The sequence below is a fragment of the Budorcas taxicolor genome, chromosome 25 (assembly GCF_023091745.1).
Source record: "Budorcas taxicolor isolate Tak-1 chromosome 25, Takin1.1, whole genome shotgun sequence".
Taxonomy (NCBI): Eukaryota; Metazoa; Chordata; class Mammalia; order Artiodactyla; family Bovidae; genus Budorcas; species Budorcas taxicolor.
In genome coordinates, this window is record NC_068934.1 from 40,660,883 (window position 1) to 40,687,302 (window position 26,420).

The window sequence follows — 26,420 nt, forward strand, 5'->3', positions numbered from 1 at the left end:
CTAGTCCTTGGTGGTCATGGTTGGGACCTGAGTTTATGGCCTTGGAGCAGAAGATTGGACCTACACTTGGCCACAGGTCTAGGAAGGTATTAACATATGAGCGGCAGTCAACTGTGACCACTGTGGCCTATTTCGGAAGGAAGTGCTCAGAAGTCATTTTGGAATGTGGAACCTACTAGAACCATTACTTTGATCAGGTTTCCATCCACAGTGTGGAGGCAAGGCCCTGGCCATTGAGTCAGCCTTACTCTCTTGGCCGTGTTGCTCCAGCTCCTGTGTCCTTGGGAGAGATGAAGAGGGTTTGTGGAGGTGGGGGTGGCTACTGATTAGAAAATGACACTCTCAGCTTTCAACAGACCAGGCAGGTCACTCTCAGAGCTCTGGTTTCAGGGGAAAATGATCCTCCAGGGTATGTCTAGGCTCCAGTTTCCAGGGAGCCTGGGGAGCAGATGCTCAGAGGCTGAGGCTGGTCTAGCCTCGTAAGTCTGTTTGTCTAGAGAAAGGTTCTGGGCCAGTGAGGGGCCAGAGACTACCTGGAATTTGCTAATAGGCAAACCCTGAGCCCAGATCACAGCCCTGCGGGCCTCTTTGCTTGGCCCTTTCCAGCTTGTTCTGGGGTTCCTAGACTTGCTCTAGGAAGAGAAGGGAACGACAAAGTATGAGATGTTTGGATGACATCATCAACTGGATGGACATAAGTTTGAGCAGGCTCTGGGAGTTGGTGATGGGCAGCGTTCATGGGGTCACAAAGAGTCGGACACGACTGAGCAACTGAACTGAACTGAGGCTAGACTGAGGGTTCTAGGACACCCCCAGTTGGGCAAACACTGAACCCCAGGGCCTGGAATCAAGATCTCCAAGTAGGACGGCCCTGGAAGTTTCTCTGCTGTCAGCAGGGTGGGAGAAAGCACTTGGGCATCCTGGGTGGTTCTTCTGATTTCCCATAGCCAACAGGGGCAACAAGATACAGTGGGAGGAGGCCTGGCTCGCAATAAGATGGATTGGGTTGGAATCCTGCCTTTGCCCCTGACCAGCTGTGTGACCTTGATCAAGCTACATAACTTCTCTGAATCTGTTTTCCTCATCTGTAGGGCAGAGGGATTTAGTACCTGCCTGGCCAAGGCATGGAGAAAGGTAAATCAGAAAACCCGGAGGTGCTCAGTAAATGGTAACCGTCATCACTTTTGTGGCCAGGAACTCGGATGGGAGGGGAGCGGGCAGCAGAAACTCCTCCCCCGCCTCCTCCCCCTACGCCTCACAGGCACGCATCTTTCTTGCAGCTGTTAAAATGTATGTCAAATCATGTCACTTCTCTGCTCAAAGCCCCCAGGGAGCTCTCACCCAGGGTCAAAGCGAAAGCCTTCACAGGAGGCCACGAGCCTGCCATGGTCTGCCCTGTCCCTTCCTCTCTGTCCTCGTCTGTTGCCGAGCCCCACCCACCCTTGCTCCAGGGGGGCATTCTGTGGCTCCAGAACGCCCAGGCACACTCCTGCCCTGGGGTCTTGGCATTGCCGTCCCCTCTGCCGGGAACCTATTTTCCTCAGACGTCTGTCTGCTTTGTCTGTTCCTCCTCCTTCCAGTCTTTGCTCAAATGCCATCCTGCCGACGAGGCCTCCTTGGCCACTTGGTTTTTACTTTTTATCTCTGTTTTCCCTTTGATATTTATTTATTTATGTGTTTATGTATGGCTGCATTGAGTCTTCATTGCAACCTGAGGAGTCTTTCATTGCAGGTTCGCAGGCTCTTCTTTGGGGAGTCCAGGCTTCTCTCTGGTATCTGCGTCTGGGATTAGTTGCCCCAACGTATATGAAATTTTAATTTTCTGACCAGGGATCAAGTCCACATCCCCTGCACTGGAAGGTGAGTTCTTAACCATTGGGCCACAAGGGAAGTCCCTGGCCACTCTGTTTTAAGTGGGGTCCTCAGTCCTCTCTTATTGTAGCTCCTCTACAACTTGGCCATTGCCTGACATATTCAAATGCAGTTTGTTGATTATCTCCACTCATAGGAATGCAAGTTTCACAAAGGCAAGGTTTTTTTTCGTCTCTGAGGGTCACATGCATATGTGACCGCAGTGTCTGGGCATATGAGCAGGGGCTTCATGGTTGTTGAATGGATACCTGAATGATGGTGAGGACTCAATTTCTGGCTGGTACAGGTAAAGGCAGTGGGCTGTGGTACAAAGGACCTTGTCACTTCCTTTTTGGCCAAATGAGGGAGTTGGACTAGACCCTCGGGAGATGAGGAACCATGGGGATTGTACGTGTCATTTAGTTCCTGCCTCCATGCACTTTTCTGGGGTGAGGGTCCCTGGCTTCTTAACAGAACCTGTGATTTTCCGGTGTACCAACCACACTCCCAGGGCTGGCATTTCATGGTTGGCTCTAATAGGCTCAAAGCCTTGCTTTCTAAGAACAGATGATGCCAGCATTCCTTGATCTTATTCAAGTCCCAGCAGCCACAGAGGTCCTGGCTCCAAAGATGAGGGGGTGGGAGATGAGGGGGAGATGGCGGGTTGGAACAGGGGATGGTGGGGGTGGGAACCAGAGGGGTCGTGGGAGGGTCAGTGAGGCAGGGGGCTGGGGTGGTCGTGGGGGCACAGGAGGGGCAACAAAGGGGACTTCTACATGACATGTGCTGTTTTCTTCCTTTTATTTAAAAGAAACTAGATATAAAGCAAGTGTGACACAATGTGAGCAACTGTTAGCGCTGGATTCTGGGCACAGGGGTGTTTATCACAGAAAGCTCTGTACGTTTTCTGTATTTCAAAAATTTCTTTAAAAAAGAAAAAAAAAAAAAACGGATTTGGAGGCGGGTGGGACAGTTCTAGCTCCTGACTAGGAATGGAGAGGCTGTTTCAGGGGGCCTGAGGGGCCTGGCCTTTGGACGTTTTTCCAGCACGTGTGGGCAGAGGGGCTGGCCGGGGTCTGGGTGAATTCTTGGAGCTGTCAGAGCCCCTCCTGGCTCCCAGGTTTCAGTTTCCTGCCTTTCCAGGGAGTGGGGAAAGGCTGAGAGGCCTCGTGCTGGGGCTGAAGCTAATTCATTAGTGACGCCTCAACAAGGGCTGGGCGCCCGCAGCGCCGGTGTGATTCATCAACACGATTGCCCCGCTGCCAGCCTGCGTGGGCCCAGAACGACAGTGCACTTTACCTTTCCCCACTGAGAAGGGCCTGGTGGGAGGCGAAGGCACAGCATCTACCGAGAGCAAGCAAGAAAGAAGAAGGCTGGTCCCCTGTACCCTTGAGCCCAGGAAGCTCTGCCAAGGCCGGGGCTGGGGTGGCAGGGGCTCGGGGGTCCTGCCCGTGCTGGCAGAGCCCAAGAGGGCTGCCTGGTGCTGCAGCGCCAGCCCCAAGCATGTGGTGAGGGGGGCTGGCTGGGCTCCCTCCTCCACAGCAAATGTTCCCTTGGGGAAACTGCTGGTGGGGGTGGGGGGTGGCTCTAGCAGGTGGGGTGGGATGGGGAGGCACTCTTTCTTGTCCCAGCTGCCTGGCTGGGTTTTCCTAGCTTTCTGGTCTCTGAGGTGTCAGCTCTTCCCAGAAGTTCTCCCAAATGAGTAGAAGGGAGGGAGTTGGTTTGGGGCTTAGGGGAGATCCAGAAGGAGCTTGAAATCCCACTGCCTGGGGCTCAGAATCCTCCTCCATCCCAGATCTGGTGTCTGAGCCCCACTTATCCTCTGGTTCCTCTACTCAGCTTGCATTTTGTTAGTCTTCATTCCAGGGCAGCGATCCGAGGCTAGCTCCCAGCTCAGAGCAATACCTGCCTCTGTGTTCCCCATCACCTGTTCGCCCCGTGACATCCCTCGCCTGATTAAAACTGCTACTGCCCTGCCCTTTTGTTCCTTTATCCAACACATAGATATCAAGCATCTGAGCAAAAGATGCCAGGACCGAAAAAAAAAAGATACACACAGAATAATTCCATTTATATGAAATTCAAGAGCAGGCAAACCTGATCCATGATGATAGAGGTCAGGATCACCGTTGCCGCTGGGAGGTGGGGATTGTCTGGAAGAGGCAGGTGGGAGGGAACTCTGAGTGATGGAAGCATTACACGGTGTTTACATCTGTCAGAACTCACCAGACCGTATACTTATGGCCTAGGCATTTCACGGTATGTAAAGTTTGCCTTCATCTTTTAAAATGTGGACAGTTTTCACTGAACCACTGCTATGTGCCAGACCCTGTGCCAGCAGGGAAGGAGACAAGTGTGCCTGCCCCGCCCAGCTTACATTTCAGGGGTTGTGGTTTTCATCCTCTTCTTGCATCGGCCCCTGCTGTCTGCCCTTGGACTGGCCTCCTGCCCTGCCTGTAGTAGGGAAAAAAATGGAGACGGGTCAAAGGGCAAGATGCAGTCTAGAGGTCTGTCCCATCAGCCAATTATCTTTTTTTTTAATTTATTATTTTATTTATTTGGCTGTCCCAGGTCTTAGTTGCAGCATGCAAACTCGTAGTTGCGGCATATGGGATCTAGTTCCCAGACCAGGGATGGAACCTGTGCTCCCTGCATTGGGAGTGTGGAGTCTTACCCACTGAACCATCAGAGAAGTCGCCCAGCCAGTTAACAACACACCAGTCAAGATGGGAAGGTAGGATGCACGAGGCTTGGAGCCTACAGACTTGACTCCCTGACTGTATTCTGTCATCACTCTGCGATCTTCAGCAAGTTGCCTAATCCCTCTGGGACCACTTTCCTCATCTTTCTTATGGGATTAATAACCATCAGAATTAGAGGCTTTGCCGTGAGAAAATTCATGGTCAGAAGTGGAGTCGTTTCCATTTATTGGAGTGGTACATGGTTAAGACTACTGCAATAAACGGAAATGATTCCACTTCTGACCATGAATTTTCTCACGGCAGAGCCTCTAACTCTGATGACGAAGGCATTCTTAATCCCATAAGTACATAAGAGCGGCTTCCCAAGTGGTGCTAGTGGTAAAGAACCTGCCTGCCAATAAAGATGTAAGAGACGTAGGTTCGACCCTTGGGTTGGGAAGATCCCCTGGAGAAGGAATTGACAACCCACTCCAGTATTCTTGCCTGGGAAGTCCCACGGACAGAGGAGCCTGGCAGGCTACAGTCCATAGGGTCGCAGAGAGTCGGACACGACTGAGCACACACATACACATGGTTAAGAACACACGTTGGAGAGGCAGTCTGCCTGGTTTTATTTTTATTTATTATTATTTTTGGCCAAGCAGTGAGGCATGCGGGATCTTAGTTCCTCAACCAGGAATGGAACCTGTGCCCCCTGCAACGGAAGCGCCAGCCTTAACCACTGGACAGGCAGGGAAGTCCCCTGCCTGGTTTAAATCTCAGCCACTAGCGAGCAGGGTGACCTTGGAGAAGTCACCCGTGCACGTGTGCATGCTAAGTCACTTCAGCTGTGTCTGACTCTGTGCGACGCTATGGACTGTAGCCCACCATGCTCCTCTGTCCATGGGATTTCCCAGGCAAGAATACTGGAGTGGGTTGCCATGCCCTTCTCTAGGGGATCTTCCTGACCCAGGGTCGAACCTACGTCTCCTGCATCTCCTGCATTGCGGGCGAATTCTTTACGGCTGAGCCACCGGGGAAGCCCCAGGCAAGTCACCCAGCTCATGTCAAACCTCTCTGAGACTCAGTTTCTCCATCTTTAAAATCGGGGCAGTGGGGGTACCTACCTCACAGGTTTGTGGCAAGGATTCAACGCAATGCTTTTAGTACAGTGCTGGGCACATGACAGGCTGGCAATAAACCAGAGGGAGTGTTTCCGCTGGCAGCTCTAGCAGGAGGGCTTGGAGTAGGAGGGGAGAAGTCAGGGGCAAAAAGGCTGCTGGTGAGAGCGTGTGCAAGAGGAAGCGTTACAGAACGAGTGTGGTCACCGTTTGTGGTGCTCAAAGGCGCTCGTGTGCTCCAGTCCTCTGTCCACCGCAGTTACCCACCGACCTTGAGCACAGCTGGAGGAACTCGGCAGAAGGGGTGAGTGCGCTAACCGGGAACCTGCGGCGCGCTGAGGGTGTACAGAGCGGGGAGAGGTACGGAGCCAAGCTTGGGTCCCCGCAGATCCTCGACCCACCCTGAAAAAGCCCAGAAAGAGCACTGTTCTGAGTTACTCCCCTAATGTGACCCTAGCGGGAAGACTGGACGCACGCCGCTGGACACGAACGGCGGGCGTTGGCCTCGCCCCTCAGTCCCTCCTGGAGAGCCACTTGTCCAGGCTTGGGTCGCGCGCCGGCATTTCCTCACTCCCTGTTTCCTTCTTGGACTGGCAGCTCTGGGCGCCTGCAAACCGCACACCAAACGGCTCGCGGTGGCTGGAAGCGTAGACAGCGTCAGTCGTCGGGTTTGTGTTGGCACGGAGCCAGGCTTGCGGGGCGCGGTTCTTGGGTTCCCTGGGTTAGTGCTGTCTCCGGTGCCCGACCGGTGGGAAAGCGGGCCGCGGGCCGGGGCTCCAGGACCCAACTCAGCCGCACCTTGGCCCCGCCCCGCCCTCCTTCCGCTTCATTGGCAGCCGCGCGCGCGTCGGGGGTTGCCAGGGCGACGGGTCTCCAAGCTGAGAATCCGCGCTAACTCGAACCAGTCGGCCTCCAGCGGAGGGAGCGGCGGAGGCCGGAGGGCGGGCGGCCGAGCGCGGCGCGCCGCGGCGGGGCCCCAGGGGGGGCGCCTCCTCCCCGCCTCGCACGGCCTCCCTCGCGGAGCAGGGACAGGCCGGGGCGGGGGGTCCCGGAGCCAGCGCGGCCTCGGCCCCGTCTAGGAGGCCCAGGGGCCGCCAGGGCGGGGCGATGCCGGGCGGCGGCGGCGGTGGCCCCGCCCGGGGCTGGTGACCATGGGCATCGCCGAGTCTACGCCGGACGAGCTGCCGTCGGACGCTGAGGAGCAACTGCGCAACGGCGAGCAGCAGTTGGAGCTGAGCGGGAGGCGGCTGCGGCGGCTTCCCAGCGCCGTGTGCGCGCTGAGCCGGCTGCAGAAGCTGTACGTGAGCGGCACCGGGCTGCGCGAGCTGCCCGAGGAGATCGAGGAGCTGCGCGAGCTGCGCATCCTGGCGCTCGACTTCAACAAGCTCGAGCGCCTGCCCGACGGCCTGTGTCGCCTTCCGCGCCTCACGCGCCTCTACCTGGGCAGCAACCGGCTGCTGGCGCTGCCCGCCGACTTCGCGCAGCTGCAGAGCTTGCGCTGCCTCTGGATCGAGGGCAACTTCCTGCGGCGCTTTCCGCGCCCGTTGTTGCGCCTGGTGGCGCTGCAGTCGCTGCAGATGGGCGACAACCGGTTGCGCGCGCTGCCCGCGGAGCTGCCGCGCATGACGGGCCTGCGCGGTCTCTGGCTCTACGGCAACCGCTTCGAGGAATTCCCGCCCGCGTTGCTGCGCATGGGCCGCCTGCACATCCTCGACCTAGACCGCAACCGCCTGGGCGGCTTCCCGGACCTGCACCCGCTGCGCGCCCTGCGCGTCTTCTCCTACGACCACAACCCGGTCACTGGCCCCCCCCGGGTGGCCGACACAGTCTTCCTTGTGGGCGAGGGCGCCGTCGAGCGCATGGCCGAGCGCGACGAGCCCACGCCCCGGCCGCTGCCCAGGCGCCCAGCGCGGGCCTTTGAGGATGAAGAGGAAGAAGACCTGCTCATAGGGGGCGGTAGCTCCCGGGCTCTGGGGGCCCCCGGGGACAGCCTCCGAGCCCTGGAAGCAGCTCCAGGACTGGGCACCTGAGCCTGTGATCTGGACGATGAGCTTCGGCCAGTCTGGGAGGAGGGGCTCTGGCAAGGTTCCTGGGAACGGTGGGTTCCTACTTGGGGGCAGAGGAAGGGTCAGTTTGGGCACACTGCCAGGGACACGCAGGCCTGGTGGCCATCTTCAGACATTCCAGGGTAGTGAGAAGACTGCCTCCCGGCTGGTCCCTGGGCAGTCGTCAGCCCAAGAAGTCCCAGCTCTCTCCACCTATAGCTCGAATGGCCCCTGGTAAAGTCACTGACAACACAATAAAAGCACCAGCTTCTTCCTGGAACCAGGGTCACCACTGATCACGGAATCATCTCCTCGACTGAGTCTAGATGCCCACGGCCCCCACCTCCGACCGGAGTTTGGATCTTCTAGGTCCACCCTTTCTGGCTCAGGAGCCACTACCTCTGGGTGGACCACATGCCTGCATGAGGCAGAAGTGCAAACAGAAGGAGGCCTGGGCCAGGGGCGGGGGGCTTGGAGCTGGAGCCTGTGCCCTGGACAGACAGGTGTGGGAGCCAGGGATTGGGGACCAAACACCACAGCTGCCCTTGCCCCTCCACGGGGGCTCATGGTACATACCTCCCTCTCCAGGCCTCCTAAATTTTGTGTGGGGAAGGAGTGGGGATAAGGGGGTCACCCAGAAGGCAAGGTCTCTGCCCCTGCCTTTTATTCTGTTCTCTTCTCCCAGATTGTGTGCGGAATCTTGCTGCAAAGAGAACAGGCCCTCCCTTCCCCATGGCCTGAGCCTTCCAGCTGTCAGGTTTGAAAAGAAGCCACTGTGCTTCCAGGGCCTCCTGCACCAAGAGAGAGGCTCTCTGCTCCGGGCGGCTGCTCCTGTGTAGCCACCGCCTGGACTCTCCATTCCCTTAAATGGGCAGCGTCAGGGTGGCTGGCACGGCACGGGGCAGGGGACAAGCCCTGTGTGCCTCCTCTCCGTCACCAGGACAGCCTCCAGGGGGTGAGGAATGAGGCTTTGCTCTGTAGTTCCCAGGGTCAGATCTTTCCCATCCAAGCAATAATGGGAGGAAGGCCCAGGGCCAGGGCCACTCAGGGACACTGTCTGGGGCGGGGGCCCCACATGGTGGTGTTTTCTTTAGGAAGAGAAAAAAAAAAAACTGGCTGTAAACATAAATTATATTTCTTGGAGAAAGAATGTGCGTTTCCCACATGCCTGTTTATTTATAAGCCCTGGGAGCACTGGGTCCCGTTGCTGTGGGGACTCTGGGCTGCCCCTGGCACTGCCCTTTGTCCATGTGCCCCAGCCCTGCGTCACAGTGGCCCCAGCCAACTGTTGTGTCCTGTCTGGGGCAGGAGAGCTTGTCTTCAGTCACAAATGGCTTTGGCTGCTCAAGACTGCTCTTCCATCTGGCTGTATCTTTCTGCCACCCAGCCACTGCCCCCCACCCCCAGCCTCCCTTCCCCAGTCTTCTCCAGCTTCGTTCTCAGATTCCTGACTCTTAATATATTTTTGAATCTCAGGCTGGGCTGACCTTTCTCTATTCTTTCACTGGTACTGACCCTGTTCCTCCCCATCTGTGACTATTCTTCCCTTCTTCCATCTCCCTGGCTCCATTTTCCTCTCTCTGTTTCTTTCTCTTAGTCGCTTTTTTTTTTTTTTAGCTCAGTCATTACTTTCTCTCTTCATTGTTAAGGAGGGGATAAAAAGAGTTAATTTTTTTTTTTTTTTTAAGAGAGAAAATTGTAAAACGTCAAGCCTGGAGGCCCATGTCCCATGAGAAGATGCTGCCAGGCCACCATCACCATGACAACAAGGATAATGTCATATAAGGCCCAAAGGTCAGGCTTGGCCCAGCAGCTTGCTGGCTACTGGGCTGGGCCTGCAGATCAGGAGGAGGCCAGGGATGGATCTGAAGGAATCAGCTTGGGAGAGTGAAGGCCTCCAAATGCACAAAGTGCTTGTAGAATGGGGAAGACTAGAGGCTGTCTTCCTCTCAAGGAAGAAAAGGAGCCTGGGGTTTGGCTGTGTCCCTCCCAGAGACCCTCAGGTGCCACGCTACCCCTGTTGAGGCTCCATCAGGACTGGTGGTCCCTCCCCACTGGCCCACCTGCTCCCCAGCCCCCAGCTACCCGTGACTTATCACTTGGCCTTGGAGGAGCAGGGAGAAAGGGAGATGATTTTTATAGGGGCACTTGTAACAATGGCCAGGTCAGCGGTTCCCCACATTGTTGGGGTGACAGTCACGGGTGGGTTGGTTGTGGGGGAACAGGGCAGGGAAGCCCTGGAAGAGTTCAGTGTTTGTGCCAGGGATGCAGGGCAGAGGCAGGCTGTGGGGGTGGTGATGAGATGAGAGCAGAGGCAGCAACAGGGCAAAAAACAGGCCCGGGGAGGTAAGTGACTTGCCCATAAGTGGATGTTAGGCCTGCTAACCCAGTGCTCAGTCCGACACGGGAGATGCTACCTGCCTGTGGCTGGTGGTCAGGTCTGGGTGTGGAGTCAGTGGGAATCATAGCCTCTCTTCCTCCTCCTGGAGCCTCCCAACAGCCAGCCCTCCCAGCTGGCAGAGGAGCAGAGACTGGATGCCTTCCTGGACTCGTTACCATCATCCCCCTCTTCCCACTTCAGAAAGCAGGAGAACAGGGTGCTCAGAAACTGGGGGCCCTGCCCAGAAGCACCTCCCTTCCTTCCAGTGCCATCACATGGGCTTGCTTAGCCATTGGCCCAAAGCTTCCTTAAGACACCTGGGCACTCTTGTTCTCAGAATGGACATTTATTAGCACACCTGAGTGTGCCACGCAGAACATGTATTCAGACAGGGGTCCCTGCCCGGGGGTGGGGCTCACAGTCTAAAGGTGGCACAACTTGTACACACAGGACACAGACACAGGGAGCGGGGCATCTTCAGGGGAGACAGGTCAGGGGAGCCACGGCTGGGGCATACAGCACGTTCAACCCGCGTCCTTCTGGTTGTCTTTGTGGGGGAGGGAGAGGCGAGCAGAACGTGGCCTGAGATGGCCTTCCAGAAAGCAGCGGCATCCAAGAGGGACTGGCAGGAGAAAGAGACCAGAGGGCAGTGGTCCCAGGCACAGGGAAGGATGGGGGAGCCTCTGCAGGCAGGGATGAAGAGAAACCCCATGAAGTGAAGGCAGGAAGAAGACAGAAGTGCAGGAGGAGAGAGGCCTGGAGCCCACGGCAAGGGGCTGTCACCTCTGCCAGGCCGAGCTGTCCTGCTTTTTAGCCTAGATTTTCCAGATCGAGCAGAAGTCCTGGCAAGAACTGCTTGTGAGGCTTACTTACCTGACCCCAGGCCTCCCTCCAACCTCTGAACCAGAGACATTTAAACCATATTGTCAGTATGGGGCAGAAGGGGAGAGGGCGGGCAGCTTCAGGTGGGAGTACTTAGTGCAGAGTGAGGAGAAAGCTGCCAGCCCCAGGTATGGGGGAGCAAGAGGCAAGGTGGCCCCTCTAATAGGGGTGGACAGGGGCCAGCAGGTGGACGCACAACAGTGGAGGGCTCTCCTTTCCTGTGCGCCCGTAACAGGTGTAGCGCTTCCCTTCTGAAAGCACCGGGAGAGCTGCCAAGCCTCGGTTTCCCCCGGGCTGTGTGCAAGAGGGAAGGAAGAAAGGGCAAGAATTGTTATTGCTCTTCTGTGGATGGAGGGAACTGCGGAAGGAAACAGTTTGCCCCGGGGCCTCTGTGTCTACTGGGGCCCAGCTTTCTAGGTCCTCAGGCAGGGACTGAGTTGAGACTTTTCTAATTCTAAAGGATGAAACCAGAAAAGGGTTGGAGAGAAGGCTCAGGTCCGGCCAACAGCCCAGAACTCCACAGGGAACAGAGAGGACACACTGGCCTGAAACGACAGTGGCCCTGTCAGAGTTCACGTTGGTGGTGGGAAAGGTGAAGGGTCTCCCTTTGGTTTGTCTCACCTGCCTTGGAGGGTGGTGAGGGTCCCCTGGGAACTGTGGGGAGGGCGTGTGGGGCTGGGTGAACTAGAGGGGCACCCTGTAAGCCCTAAGGAGACTCCACTCCCAATAAGCTTTGCTTTAGGCATGATCCAGGGGGTATGGCTGCTTCCTGGATTTCTGGGTAGCTGGTGGGTTCATATTCTCAACCTGAAGATAGGCTAGAAGGGCCTCATCAAGTGAAGCTGAATCCCAAAGGTGACAGGTGAGGGGAGACTTGGCCCCAGGCTATCCATCCCCATCCCCCACTTCCTCTTCCCCTGGGAGATAGTGGAGGGCTAGGACCCACGGAGGAAACAGCCAAGGCCCTACTTTTTCACGATCCTTTATTAATCAGAACGGGCCTTGCCACAAAAAGCAGGGCCCATCCCCACAAAAATATGATTTTGCAAAGAGGAAATCTTGCTGGCTTAGAGGGTGCATGTGGTGGAAAATTTTTGTATGGTTTTTTTTTCCCCCCTCTTTTTTTCTTCAGTTTTTCTTCATTTCTCTTCGCTGCAATTTTTTTTTTTTTGTGACGGTGGGTTTTTGTCGTAGATTTTTTTTTTTTTTTTTTATAAAACACTTGCGCTCAAGGACTCAAACACAGTACAAACAGAAACCACCAATCCCCACCCCTGGGGCCCCAGCAGGACTGGGGACTCTGGGGACTCCCCTTGGCTTTTTGTGTGGCTGTTTTCCTTGTCCCTTCCCTGGCGTCTAGCGCCGGTGGGCAGGTGCGGGGTCCTGGGGCAGGTAGAATTTATACAGCAGTTATGTGGGGTGATGGTCACAAGAAAGGATACCTGAACAAGTTAACGACTAACTCTAGGGTGCCCACAAAGATGGTGGATGACGCTCAAGAAGGGTGCAGGGACACAGTGGAGAAGAGATAGGTGGGCCCAGGCCGGCCTCAGCTATCCCCGGAGGCTCTGTGGGGGGAGGGGCAGGCGGGCCTTGCCTTCAGGCTTCGGTAATAATACTTTGCTCGCGGGTAGCACCTTCAGAATCCTCCAACCTCCACCCCCAGGTCAGGTGACGGCGGCCTTACAACCTCCCCCATGAGGTAGGTGAAGTATTATTACCATCATTTTACAGATGGGGAAACTGAGGCCCCGGGAGTGTGGGTGATCTGTCCAAGGTCCTGGGATGGCAACAGGGCCGTGCCCTTCCTCCACCCCCAAGTTCCCCCTTTCTCTGTTCCCTAAAACCTTAGACCTCCCCCCGCCCTCACCCATACCACCCGCCTCTTCCCTTGCTAGCCCACCTTGCCCTTGGCCCGCCGCTTGCCACCACTCCCCCGCGTCCCAGAGCTCAGGCTGCACGTCGGGGGTTGGAGAACCCCACGCGTGGTTCATCGCTGCGCCTGGGTGCGGTCAGGTTTGGAATAGGCAGGGCCAGGTGAGGCTCTCTGCATGTGATTGGCTAAGAGCTTCGTGGGCGGGGCTCGGAAAACGGGGGCGCAGTTGCCCCGCCCACTCAGTGCTAGTTGGTCCAATTCCAGAGAGCTCTGTAGCAGGCAAGGGGACCTGGAGCGGGGCTTGCTGTCCCACCGGCCTCGGGGTGGAGGGGCACAGGATTTGAGGGCGGGATGGAGACTGGCAGAGCCCCTCCGCCTCTCAGAGCTTCCAACAGCAACCTTTCTTCGCTTCCACTGTCTCCGGAGCCGCTGCCCTCCCTCCCCGCTGGGGGTTGGTTCCCCGGCCTGCCCGATAAGGGCCGTGCTATGAGGGCAGACCCCCATTTTAAGCAAAGCTACAATATAGAAAAACTGGGATTTACAAGGAATGTGGGTGACTACTTGCTTTACGTTAGCACTCTTCACTCTACAAAATGATTCACTTACTTTGTATGATATTCCTCCAGATCCTTAGGGTCAGGTGTAGGGGCAAAGGCGTGAGAGTCTATGTAAGAAACTTTTGATATGGGCAAAAATGTGATCAGAACGCTCAGCTCAAAGGGAAGTCTGCTTAAGGAACATGGTTCCCAACTGCCCATGCTTTTGCCGTGCAAAGTGGGGGACCTTTTCCAGAGTCTCCTTTCCTGGGGCGTCACCCATTTGGGGGTAGAGCCGTGGGCCCAGGCCTCGTCCACAGACTGTGATGTGCTGGCGCCACCTGGCGGCGTCTTCCGGGAATGCCAGGCGCAAGCGCGAGGACCCCGGGATTCGAAGGCGGTCGCCAGCTGTGTTGTATCAACACCGGGACCCACGTGGAGATGAGGGGGCTTAAGCAGGGATCATCTTGAAATCTTCCCTTTCCGTGGAGCTGCTAGTTCTAGTCTCTGCATCCGCGGAGGCAGGGAAACCACAGCTTCTTTGTGGGGGAGGAGGGCAACCTCAAAACTCACAGGATCCGGGAATGCTCTCTGCTTCCTCCGCCTGAACTAGGGGACCAGGGGCGGTGGGAAAAGTGAGCTGCTCAAGAGATGCAAGGACAGAGACCACGATGGAATGAAAAGGAAGGTCTCCGAACGGGGGTGGGGGCGTGAGGTGGGATGGAAGAGAGGGAGAATGTGTGTGGCAGGGAGGTCGGCAGAGAGGAGGAAGGGGAAGGAAGCTGGAAGGCGTGGTGAGTGCTGCCATTGTGGCTGGGATGTGACACCTGGGAACGGGGAGGGTGTCTTTGGATGAGGATGTTAGGGAAGAGAGCTAGTGGGGGCTTGGGACCCCTGAGACAGAAAGGAGCAGAGGTGGAATGTGATATGCACAGTGGCGCCTAAAAGGCAAAAACTGATGCTCAAGAGATGACGCTGCTGGGGAGGGAGCCGGTGGAGAGCTTGGGGAGGTGGGAGGAGAAGGACAGAGTCCAGGTCTCAGCCTAGCTCCTCTCTGCCCCTCTTCCCCACCCGACTTTCCCTCCATCCCTGCCTCACCCCACCCCCTCACCTGCCTCTCCTCTCCCACCCCCTAGCTCTGTGCCTTGACTTCTCAAGCCTCCAGCCCACCCCGTCGGTTCAGCCTCTTCTGTTCAGCCTCTTCAGCACATGGGCCCCAGGGACACAGGGAATGCGTGCTGCCACCCCCACACGTGCACGCACACACACGTTACACACGCACGGTGGACACAACACAATACACAGGGCTGCGGCTCCAGGACCCCCGGAGCAGGCTCTATACTATCCTCGGCGCTCAGGGCCCAGCCGGCTCCTGAAACTGCCCTGGAACAGGCCTCCCTCTCTCTCGGTCAGGCCAGGCCGGGGCCAAACGCCTCCGACATCCCCTCTCCCGGGCCCACGTTGGGGGCGGGGGCGGGGGGCGGCCTTCCTCCACTCCTAGGCGCTGCCTTAAAGAAAACGGGGGACCGTGCCCACCTGGCGGGCCTCTGGAGGGATCTGCCCTCTGGCTCTCAAGCTCACCTCCCCGCTTCTTGAGTATCAGCAAGTCAGGAAGGAAAGGGGCAAAGCAGGCAAATGGCTCCCAGAGTCCCTCCCCCAGAGCTGGACCGGTGGGGAATGGGGCTGGTGCTCCCTAGAAGCAGGGCCCGACTGGTTCCTGGGACCTGTCCCTGGCCAAGCCCTCGGGATCCTTCCCTCACCCATGGCCGGGGGGGGGCCAGGCCGGGCCTTGTGCATAAAGTGGTGAGGGCGTGATGGGGACCCGGCCCTCAGCCCCCTGGGGCTCCCTTGGCCCCATTCAGGCCTTCAGCTGGTGCCACTGGGCCACAGGCTGCCGGGGCCGGGCAATCATGTCCTTCCAGTGCTTCACTTCCCCGGGCCCACTCTTCCAGGACAGGTAGATCTGGGGAGAGAGGGAAGAGGAGGCGTTAGTGGCACCCTCTGAGGCACTGTCCCTTCCCCCACTGGTGGTGACACTCTGTGTCCACGGTGGCACCCTAGCTTGTGATCATGGGGACCAATGGGGTCTCTGCCTGCAGTGACAACCTAGCCTACAGAAGCCCCTCCTATCTCCACCCACCCGCCAACCAGCCTGACCTATCTTCCCTGTTGTGCTTTCGCTCGGGAGCCTGGGCATGCCTGGCCCTTTCCAGTTAAACACCCAGCCTGTTTTGTGGTGAGAGATGGATGGGGATGGAGGCAGGATTCTCCTACGCTCTTCCCTCCCCTACCTCCTGGGCACTGTCTATCCCTCCTTACTGACAAACACTCTTACACTTCATAGGCACGCTTAGTACCTATCAGGCATGGAGCTAGGGATTTGCATACATAGATCATCAAATCCTTACCGGTGAGGCAGGTATGTTACTATCCCCATTTTACAGATGGAGAAACTAAGGTACAGAGAGTTAAGAGACTGACCCACAGTCACAGGATTTATGCGTGGTGCAGAAGGATTTAAATCTGGGTCTTTGGGGCTTCATTTGTTGTTCAGTTGCTCAGTCTTACCCGAGTCTTGGCGACCCCGTGGACTTTATACTATCAACCTAATCCTACCTGCTTCCATGTGAGAAGCTTCATAGCCCCGGGGGGTAGGGGGAGGCTGTGTACGTGATCCCCTGGCTAACCTCAGCCTTGTGACTGGTGGCTAGCTCAGAGCATAGGGCTCCCTAAGCTACTTGGGCCAAAGGGAGGACAAATCCACCTTCACCTCAGTTCAGCCAGCAGAAGGTAGGACTTACCCAACTCTAAAAGACTAAGCTTGAGAAAAGACTAAGCTGGCCAAGGAAGGGCTCAACACTCATAGTCCCATGGGATGTGGATGATGCTGTCCTGGGGACCCGTCCTACCTGTGACCACAGGTCAGCAAGTCATACATACTCCCTGGGCCTTGCTGGATGGCCGGCAGGGTCAGCTGTCCTCTTTGGGGCCAGCTGCTTCCCTCCCACCCCCAATAGCTAGGTTCTCCATCCCCGTCTGTCTGAGGGGTGCCTCCACCTCGGCCCTCTTCCCTGTGGGTGCCCAGGTCACTTCCCATTTCCCTCATACTGGGCTATCCCCTGGGTGACGCATGTTCTCCCCTCACTTGCTCCTGGCATCTTCCCTTCCTCTGTACCTCTCTAGTCAACTGACTTCCGGCACTGTTTCTGGTCAAACCTCCATTCCCGATTGGACGCCCATGCCCTTACTAGGAACTTCTCAGTAATAACCTTCATTACGATAGTGGCTAACATACATGTTCCATGTGCTGTGTTAAGCATCTTGCCTGTGTTATTTAATCCTCCCAGCACCCTGTGAAGCTAGGTTTGTTTTACTCTCATTTTAAGAGGAAGAATGAGGCTCATAAATGTTATGACTGTTAAGAGGCAGCACTGGGCTCTGGATCCAGGCAGGGTGATTCTCAAGCCCACACTCTCCACTCTAAGCCATAGCCAAACAAAGGAACAGACATTTCAAAGTAGAAAAGAGATGGCTTTACGGTACAGAATGGCATCCTGGAAAAACTCAAGGCCAGGCATGGACTTTCAGTTAACATATGATGAAGAGAGGTCAGTTTCTGCAAGGAGAATGTCCACATGCCTCAGGCAGTTCTTACAACACCGTAGGGTTGGTATTATAGCTCCATTTTGCAAATGAGAACACTGAGGCTCAGAGAGGCAAGGTCCTACAGCTGTTGAAGAGCAGAGTCTTCGGAGCCTGACTCTCAACACAAGTCCCAGGCCACTTACCCTCTGCAGGCAGAACCCAGGGCGACACTGATTTACCTTGTCAGAGGGTCCTGCCCAGAAAACCCTCTTTGGGGCACCCAGGACACTTTTCCCTATCATTTCCTTCTTTTCCTGCTCTTCCAGTGGTCTGTCCTGAACTGATGGACATGGGAGGACACTGGGGCAAATCTCGACCAATCCTCTCCTTTTCAGATGAAACAGAGAGACTGACCCCCTCTCCCTCCTGCTGTCCAGCCCTGTGATCACTCACTACCCCGGCAGCTCCTTTGAAGGACACATCCTTGCCGGGTGCTCCCCCAACCCACCTACCTTGCCAATGACGTCGTTGCGGCTGAGCTTGTCCTTGTCCATGACAGTGATAATGATGGTCGTCTCTCTCAGCTTCTCCGTAGGGATGTCGAAGGCAAAGGACTCATTGAAGATGGGGTTAAGGTTCCTCTTCATCGTCACTGTCTTCTTCTTCTCCACCCGCTTGTCCTTGTACATCAGCCACACCTTCACGTAGGGGTCTGGGGGACATCAGGGGGAAGGGTCAGAGGAGCAGAGAGGGGAAGCTGGGGCAGGAAGGGCTGTGCTCTTTCCCTGCGGGGTGAGGAAAGCCCAAGGAAGAAGGAGGGCGGGGGGACCTGGGGCATCAGCAGATGGAGGAGCTGCCAGGGACTGTAGCCATTGCCTAGTGCTCTTCTGGGAACACAAACGGGAAGACTGAGAGGCTCAGATCTCACTCGAGGTCACAGATAAGACGTGTCAGAACTGGGGCTAGAACCCAAGGCCCCCCCACCATCGTGTTCACTTTCTTTCTGATCCTGAGCAGGGCAGAGTTCAAGATGATGCTGACCCTGAAGGTACTCCAAAGGCGGCCACCAGGGCTGTAGGGTAAAGGCATGGGGACTGGAGGTGGGGCCTGGGGGTTGGGGGTGAAGCCCACAGCCAGGACCCTGCTGTTCACATCCAGCATGACTCCTGTGCACCAGAAGCTCCCTGGCCCATCCGCCCCTGGCCGTGAGAGGCGCCAGCACCTGACGTGCCCCCGATGTCCATGGCTTTGAGGTTCCGGGCTTTGATGATGTTCACGATGATGGAGTTGGCAGAGGGGTTGTAGCAGAGAGACAGGAGCAGCTCGCCTCGGCTCCCCTGAGAGGGAGAACAAGAGGGCTGTGGGGACCAGGGGACCCCTCCCCTTGCACCTGGGTGCTTACCCACCCCCTCTGTTTGTCACAGCTGCATAGCTGGTTCCCCTTCATCTGGCAGGTCTGGGCCCTGCTCCCCAGGCTCTCTATCACCGCCCAGCCTCCCCAGCTGCTGAGCGTTGGCACTGGCCTCCAGCCGGCTGGTGGGGACTCCGGTCTGCTAGGCCCCGCCTACCCACCCCGCCCACAACCCTCCTGATTCCCTGCCATTGAGGAGGGACTCGGACCCCATCTGGACTTCCCTGGTGGCTCAGATGGTGAAGAATCCCCCTGCAATGCAGGAGGTGTAGGTTCAAACCCTGGGTGGGGAAGATCCCCTGGAGAAGGGAATGGCAACCCACTCCAGTATTCTTGGCTGGGGAATTCCATGGACAGCCTGGTGGGCTACAGTCCATGGGGTTGCAAAGCGTCACAGACTCAATGGAGATGAGTTTGAGCAAACTCTGGGAGATAGTGAAGGACAGGGAAGACTGGCAGGCTGCAGGCCATGGGGTTACAAAGAGTCAGACACGACTTAGCGACTGAACAACGACCAGGACCTGGTCTCTTAGCTGCCCAGCCGGGGACCTGTAGGTAGGGCCTTACACTCCCATCGCTGCATGGCTTCAGATCCTTCCAGAAGGTCTGCATCTGGGTCAGGTCCACCTTGTTGAGGGGGATGGACACCTCCCCGATGGGGTCGTTGCGGCTGAAGCGGTCATAGTCCAGGACCTGGAGGTAGAGGACCCTCTGCACCACTTTCTCGTAGGGGAAACCTGGGGGACAGACAGTGCAGGTGAAGAGCAGGACAGTGCGGTCACACGGAGCCTGGGTGGGGCAGCGCCCCCGGGCAGGAACATGTGCACTCAGACCTCCCTGAAGGGTCAGCAAGGACCGTCTCATTTGTCTCCCTTGACAGTTCTGCGAGGTGGATGGGATCATGTCCATTTTACAGATGAGGAGACTGAGGCCCAGATGGCTTAGATTATCTGCCCAAAGTCCCACAGCTAATCAAGAGCAGACCATTCATTCACTCGTTCATCACGAGTCCATCTGGCGGCTGGGCAGTGCCCCCCCTTGCCCTCTGGGTAGCCCTGCCACTGCCAATCATCCTGAGACAAGTCTGGGCACGTGGCCTTGCCTGAGATGGCCACAGCTGCTAGAAAGCAAGGCCCAGGAGGACATAGGACAGAGGGAAATGGCAAAGGTAGAGAAACAGCATTAGACTCCTGTCTTAGGACTCCCCATTTTCGCCCTAGCCTCCAGCGAATGGATCAGCCTGTCCGTCTGTCCTTCCTCAACAGACCAGCAGCCATCCCCATCTCCACTGCCACCTCGCCATCCAAGCCACTGGCACCTCTTGGCCAGACAGTCACAGGAGTCTTCAAACAGCCCTCCCTGCTCGTGAGCTTTCTCCTAGAGCCCATTCTCAACACAGCAGCCAGAGTGAGCTTTCAAAAATAGAAATCACATCATGATACTCTCCGGCTTAAAGCCTTTCAATGGCTCCCAGTGCACTTAGGATAAAAGCCGGGTGCCCTGCCTTGGCTTCAAGTCCTTCTATAATTTGGCCCGCTGTCCTCTCCCTGCTCACCTTGTGACCACTCTTCACTCAGTGACTGGGCTCCAGCCACCCTGGCTTTTCTTGCCTTGGCCCCACCATGCCATGTCTCAGCTTATCCTCTTCCATCAGGTCTCAGCTTTCTTTCCAGACGTCCCAGAGGGGCTCGGATCCCCTGTTTTATACACTAGCCCGTTCCTTTCACAGCACTTATCACAGGCTGCACTAGAGATTTATGTTTCCTTCAGCCTGGCTTTCCCAGTAGGCTAGAATTTCCAGGAAGGCATCTCTGTCCTCAGCTACCACCGGATCCCAGCATCTAACACCATTTCTGGCACGTAGTAGGCACTCGATTAAATATTTGTTAAGTGAATCAATCATTGAACAAATGCCTGTGAAAGGGCCTGATGGAAGAGCTGGACCTCAGGCCAGAGCGGAGAGCCAGGGGAAGGCGCTGGGACAGGATGGAAGATACTGGGGAGCCAGAGGAAGGTCTGAAGCCTCAGTCACTCACTGGGCTTTGGGAGGCTTAGGAGGAGGAAGAGCTGACCTGGGAAAGCAGGGGATGTGGGCCAGCCTGGAGGCCTCAGGTGATGTGATCCTGAACCAAGGTGTGAGCAGGAAGGAGAGAGAATACTTAAGATCCTAGCTGAGCTGGTGGAGAAGATGAAGGGAGAGGAAGAGTTCCGCAGGATTCTGGTGCCTTCTACCAAAGATGCCAGCAGCATGGAGTTGCCTCTGATAGGGGCAGGTGCACTCGAAGAGGAAATTCTTTGTCCCTCTAGCCCCCAGCTTCTGAATTCTTGAGAGGGCCCCATATCGGGGGGGCTATGGGCTATGTCTTGCTCACTTTGGAATACCCCAGGCTCCTGTTTATGTGACTTTGTTTTCACCTCACCATGCGGTTTACGGGATCTTAGTTCTCCAACCAGGAATTGAACCCAGGTCCTTGCCAGTGAAAGCATGGAGTCCTAACCACTGGACTTCCAGGGAATTCCCTAGGTGACCTTTGGCATCTGTTTAGGTGAAATGAGCACAGACAGGTGTTCTGGAAAGGTTGAAGGCTCCAAGAAGTCCTTGAACTTGAGTCAGCTCTCTTCAAAACCAGTCTCCTATCTGGCAAACTCTTATTCATCCATCAAAACCCATCATGAATGATCCTGCTTCTGGGAAATGGTTTTCAGTGTCACCAACAGGAGTTTATATTGGGCCCTTGCGCATCTGCCATGCAATGCATGGTTTACCTATCTACACATCTGTGTTTTCCAAAGAATGCCTTAAGGGTCATAATGGTGCCTCATTCTTTTCTGTACCCTCAGTACCCAGGACAGTGCCCAGCCCATAGCTGATGCTGGGTAAATGTTTGCAGAAAGGATCAGTGGATTGAGGCTCTACCCTTCAACTTCGCCCGACCAGCTGGCCACCTGCACCAGCAGACAGCTGAGCCTCTCACTGGTTATGCCATCTCTAAACCGGCCCCCATGCAGAACTGAGGACCCCATGCAGAACTGAGGAGGGGAGAAACAAACGAACACCCACTGGCTCACCCTTAAGGACTTATTTAGTGGGTGAGCTGGCTGTCGCCCTGCCAAAGGGTGTTTAACAAACTGATATAAAGTGTTTTCTGGGTGTTGTGAGTGCTTTTACAGTTCGCTGATTTGTTTAACCCTATTATCTTAATTTTACAGATGGGGAATCATGGCACAGGTTCAGGAACTCGCCCCAGGTCACACAGCTAGTAAGCGGCAGAGCTGAGATTTGAACTTAGGCAGCCTGGGCCACAGCCTGGGCTCTTACCCCCTCCACTGTGGTCACTGCAGGTGTTCCCCCTCTGGATCCTGTGGTTGCCGCCCCTCCTTGCTGCATGCTGAGGATGGGTCCTGTGTCCGGGCAGTGGCCCAGCTTTCCTCCTTGCCTTCTGGCTGCGATGCTGGCTCCACTCAGCCCTGTAACCTCATCCCAGCCAGACATGAAACGCACCAGGGTGACTGGGCCGAGTTCCTGGGCCTCTGTGTGTGTATCTGTACAAGTGTGTTTGTGCATGTGGTCATCTGTGTGTGTGTGTGCGTGGCTGGGTGGTGCGCAGGACAGCCAAGGGGAAGAGGGGACTCTGGGGGCGGGGGCGGCACGGCCTCACCTTCGAAGAGGAAGGTCTCGTTCCAGTGGGGATTCAGGTTCTTCCGCTTCACCTTGGTCTCCAGCTTGTGCTTCTTGTCTGGCAGCAGGTAGATCTTGACGAAGGGGTCGCTGGTGCCGCTGAAGTCCTTGGCCGGCAGCTCCTGGGCCTTCATGATCTTCACGGTGAGCGTGGACTCCTGGAAGTTGTAGCCGACGCTGAACTGGATCCGGCCCAGGTTCTCCCGGCTACAGCCCTCGTGGGCCTCGTCCTCCTCGGAGCCTGGGGAGAGCTGGGGGCAGAGGAGAGGCAGGCAGCGTTGGGGAGAATTCTGCTTCCCCGAAGCCCCCTCCACAGCCCAGTGGGGTTGGGAGGCCCCTCCCTGTGCCCAAGGCCGGTCCAGCTACGGGAGCTGCCTCCATCCCTGCCCTGTCACCATGTGGGGTTGGTGGCGGCACCTCTCCTGTTCACATCTTGGTGGTGAGGATGCCGAGGCGGAAGCCAAGTGCCTTGGCCAGGATCACACAGGGAGAGGGGGCAGAGCCAGGACAACCCCTGAACCCCAGAGCCGTGTGCATCCCACTCCCCAGCCTCTTCTTGCAGCCCTGGGTCTGCCCCCGCCCCCAGCTTCACCACAGGCTGCTTCACCTCCCCTGGTGTGCCCCAGGACCCCAGCTCCCTCCTCCTCCTTCCCACCTTTCCATCAGCCCTATGGGAGGGCCCCCTGTGAAATACACCAACACAAAAACCTGGGCTACAAAACAGATGAGGGAGATTGTTCTCATCTCAAAAGAATTTACCGTGGTTATTTCTTTAGAAAGTGACTCTCTGGAGTTCTGAGGATAAAGAGATTTCGAAAATGAGAGAGGTGAATTTTCAGAAGCAACATCTATTTGTGTAAAGCAGGGACATGCAAAGTGCAGATTCCCAGGCCGCATCCCTGGGTAGCCTCCTTTTTGAGGGGCTGGGGTGGGCCTGGGTGGCAGAGCTTTTTCCTAGGAGCCTCGGATGACAGTACTGCACACCGGATGGCTGCAGAGGAGGCCACACCTGCATTCAGTCCTCATCCCCCGGGGGGGTGGCACTTGGTTGGGCCAACCCAGCAACCAATAGACATAGCGGGTGGCATGGGTGTCCCATTCCCCGGAGGAAGTCGAAAAAATGGGAAGTAACTGGGGGAGGGTCTCTCAGCCAAGTGTTCCCAGCTGTGGTTGCTCACTGGGGACATCTGGTCAGGTTTTAGAATCCTGTCCTTCCCCAGCCACCTGCATCCTTCCCTGGGTCCTATCCTAAATTCCACCCCTGACCCAGGGATCCACATGGGCCAAGCATTTCGTACTCTGGGCCTCCCAGGTGGCTCAGTGGTAAAGAATCTGCCTGGCAGTGCAGGAGACCCAGGTTCGATCCCTGGCTCGGGAAGATCCCCTGCAGAAGGAAATGGCAACCCACTCTAGTGTTCTTGCCTGGAGAATCCCATGGACAGAGGAGCCTGGTGGGCTACAATCCATGGGGTTGCAAAAGAATTGGACACGACTCAGCAACTGAACAACAACAATTCCTGTCTCTAAAAGCTCCTGAGGTGATTAAGAGCCAGGGTGGGGCCCAGGGTACCACATTTAAGACAAAACTGCTGGAACCGGTTTGATTTCGCCCCTTCCCCTGCAGGAGACTTTTCTGTGCCCCCTCCTTCCTCCTGGAGAGGCGGCCCTAGGCTCTGAACTACTAACGAATACAGATGACAAGAATATGTATGATGTGCACCAACTGCGGCAGAAGCCTATTACATCACCTTCTTGCTGAATGCTGACAATAGCCGGGAGAGGCAGTTAAGATCACTCTCTAGCTGAGGAGACTGGGTTCAGAGAGGTTCAGTCACAAGTCCAAGACTGCACAGCAGTATGGACGCTCTCTGACTTGAAAGTCCACTCTTGCCACCAAAGCAGGCCCACATCCCAGGGTGATTTTGAGACTCTCCCACCATCCCCCTCAAGCCAGTGTGTGGACTCCCCTGCCCCAGGTGAGAGGCACCCAGATCACACCAACAGGAACCACCCTGGGCCCAGCCCTGCCCTGTTCGCTTTGCCCTCAGCTACTCCCTCCAACTTCCTGATGAAGCAGACACTACTGGGCTCTAGTCTGGTTCGGGGCACAGAGATTACTGCCTCAAGCACCCTGTGACTAAGCGATGGGCCAGAATTCGAACACAGGTCAGCGCCCTGCCATCATGAATGCCTTCCAGCTGCCTCACTCTCGCACTCAGGCCCAGTGTCTGGGGCTTCACCAGCCACACCCCTGGTCCTGCCTGGAGGTGGGAGCAGGGCGGAGCTGCCTCCCCTATTCTTCTCACAGTGGAAGTGGGTCCCCCCAGCCCCACCCCTTGGCCGGATCCAGGCAGCCCTTTGAACGCTCCATTCAGGCCCGCTGAGAATCTGGCTTTCCATCTCAGGTCCAGTTTTCCCCAGGAGCTCCTTCCTTCTCCTCCTACTGGCCCCACTCCCTCTGAACCTCAGTTTTTGCATCTATAGAGTGGCACCATGAGACAGACCTATGTTATGGGGTTCCAGGGAAGGTTAAGGGATCTTGCTGTGGTCCTGTTCTGCAGCCTGGCCCCTGCCACTGCTGGCTATGGACTGAGAGCAGTCCCTTCCAGGACCACTTGCCCCGCCCCATGCCTTCTAAAATTGGGGTGGAGACCCTGGTGACCGAAGCGCAGGTGGCCCCAGCCCCACCTGGTCTGGTTATTTGGATCTTGGTTTCCAAACAGGTGGGCTGGTGCTGAGAGTCTTAACCCGGGCCCGTGGACTTCACCTCAGAAGTGGGCAGTGGCTCTGTGCCCACTCCCAGTCTTCCCAAACCACAGCCCTGAGCCCTAATTAACCAGCTGGGGCAGCTCCTGGATCTGTTTCCATGGTAACCAAGCTAGCCACTCCACCCCACCCCCGCCCTCCCCACCAAGGGCTGGAGGAGGTGCTACCTCAGCCCCAGGTCTGGTAGAAGCAAGCAGGCAGGAGTAACCCAGAGGGGGGTATGGCTAGGCCTCCTCTCTGACCCCCTCCCCTCAGTCCCTTTGTCTGAAAGGCTATATTGGGTGCCCGACTTGTTTCCTGACCCCTGAGCTTCGGACAGTCTGGGACCTGGAGGTCAGCCTGGGGCCTGGTTTCCTTCTGCCCTATTCATCTTCATCATCACTGTTAATGCCAGTGACCCAGCTGTGGCCTAAGGCTAGGCAATTAGACCCTGCCTGCCCACCTCTGAGCATCCGCTGAGCACGTGAGAGGACTCTGGGGCCTGCACTCTTTTCTTCTGCCTGAGGCTGCCGGCCCCTCCCTGGAGGCAGCAAGGGGCAGGCTAGCTGGCTGGGAAAGGGCCGTCCCTTCTGGGAACCTGGCTACCAGGAAGCTGGAACCAATTAAGAGGCTGTGCAGGGAGGCGGGATGGACTGTGCTGAAGGCCCGTCCAAAGGAGAGGAAGGCCGGGCTGATCCCCATGGGTGGGGGAAGACAGGCAGGAAGGTGGTGGAGGACCAGGCAGGCAGGGCTCAGGGCAGGCAGGAAGAAGGAGAGGAGAGAGGCCGAAGGAAGCCCAGATCTGGAATGTGGAAAAATCTGATGCTCTAGTCTGTATTCCGGAGAAATGCAGACTTGGGCCTGTAGCAGGCCTGCTGACTGGGAATCTGCATTTTAATGAGATCTCCCAGTGATGTGTGTGCCTATCACAATCTAGAAAAAGGGAGTGTGGATGGATGGTTTGAGCCAGCCAGAACCCTAAATGGCGGGAGGGTTGGGCCTGGGGCTCCCAGGGCCTCTGGGAAGGTGGGGGGTGTGATGTCAGAGTGGTGGGCAAGGGAACACTGAATTGAATGATGTCAAGTCTAGCAAGGGCCTGGGAGCCCACCAAGCCCCCTTCCTTCTCTACAGGAGGGATGGAGAAGACAGGGAGGAGCTAAGGGGAGGAGAGGGGGCACACAGGTCCAGGGATGGGAAATGGTTTGTCCCCACTAGGAATCTAGCAGGCACTGGGTCCCCACCCTCAGGTCCTCGCCAAGCCTTCCTGGGACTTCTGGGCTGCCAAGCCTTTGACTGACTCCGGCCTGACCTCTGCGGCTGCCCAATCACAGGGGGCTCGCCCTGGGGCCTTGGGCCCTCCAGGGAGCCCTTTGGAAAGTGCAGGTGGGGCAAATGGCTGTGACTCACTGCTGCCACTAGGGGGTGCCATGTGAAGCCACAACCTCTCCCCTAGGGAAAACACCTCAGATCCACAGGGCTGGGATCCCAGGAGGGTGGGGTCCACTCAGAAGGACTAGGACCAGAGGGGTTCTGCTCTCCTGTTCTCTTTGGGCCTCAGCTGACTCCCAGCAACGGGGTCCCGGAATGCCACCGGACACGTCCACTCAGTGGGCTGTCCCTCCAAGAGA

At 56.7% G+C, this 26,420-nt stretch overlaps 2 protein-coding genes and 1 non-coding gene across 3 annotated transcripts in view; 2 read left to right on the top strand and 1 right to left on the bottom strand.

The window, feature by feature from the left end:
* Positions 1-6,804: 6,804 nt before the first annotated feature.
* Positions 6,805-7,683, top strand: LRRC10B (leucine rich repeat containing 10B). The gene has a single exon (XM_052662506.1). The coding sequence runs from the start codon at positions 6,805-6,807 to the stop codon at positions 7,681-7,683; it is 879 nt and encodes a 292-aa protein (XP_052518466.1).
* A 7,365-nt stretch (positions 7,684-15,048) lies between these two features.
* SYT7 (synaptotagmin 7) overlaps positions 15,049-26,420 on the bottom strand; it is a 35,303-nt gene continuing 23,931 nt past the window's right edge. Inside the window, exons 8-12 of the mRNA XM_052661687.1 lie at positions 22,028-22,298; positions 18,936-19,105; positions 18,180-18,294; positions 17,470-17,669; positions 15,049-15,335 (exon numbers count right to left, since the gene is read on the bottom strand). Coding sequence (XP_052517647.1) covers positions 15,231-15,335; positions 17,470-17,669; positions 18,180-18,294; positions 18,936-19,105; positions 22,028-22,298 — 861 coding nt within the window. The 3' untranslated portion in view covers positions 15,049-15,230. The remainder of the gene's footprint in view (positions 15,336-17,469; positions 17,670-18,179; positions 18,295-18,935; positions 19,106-22,027; positions 22,299-26,420) is intronic.
* Positions 23,354-23,425, top strand: TRNAA-GGC (transfer RNA alanine (anticodon GGC)). Its single transcript has one exon. It is a non-coding gene; the product is annotated as a tRNA-Ala (tRNA).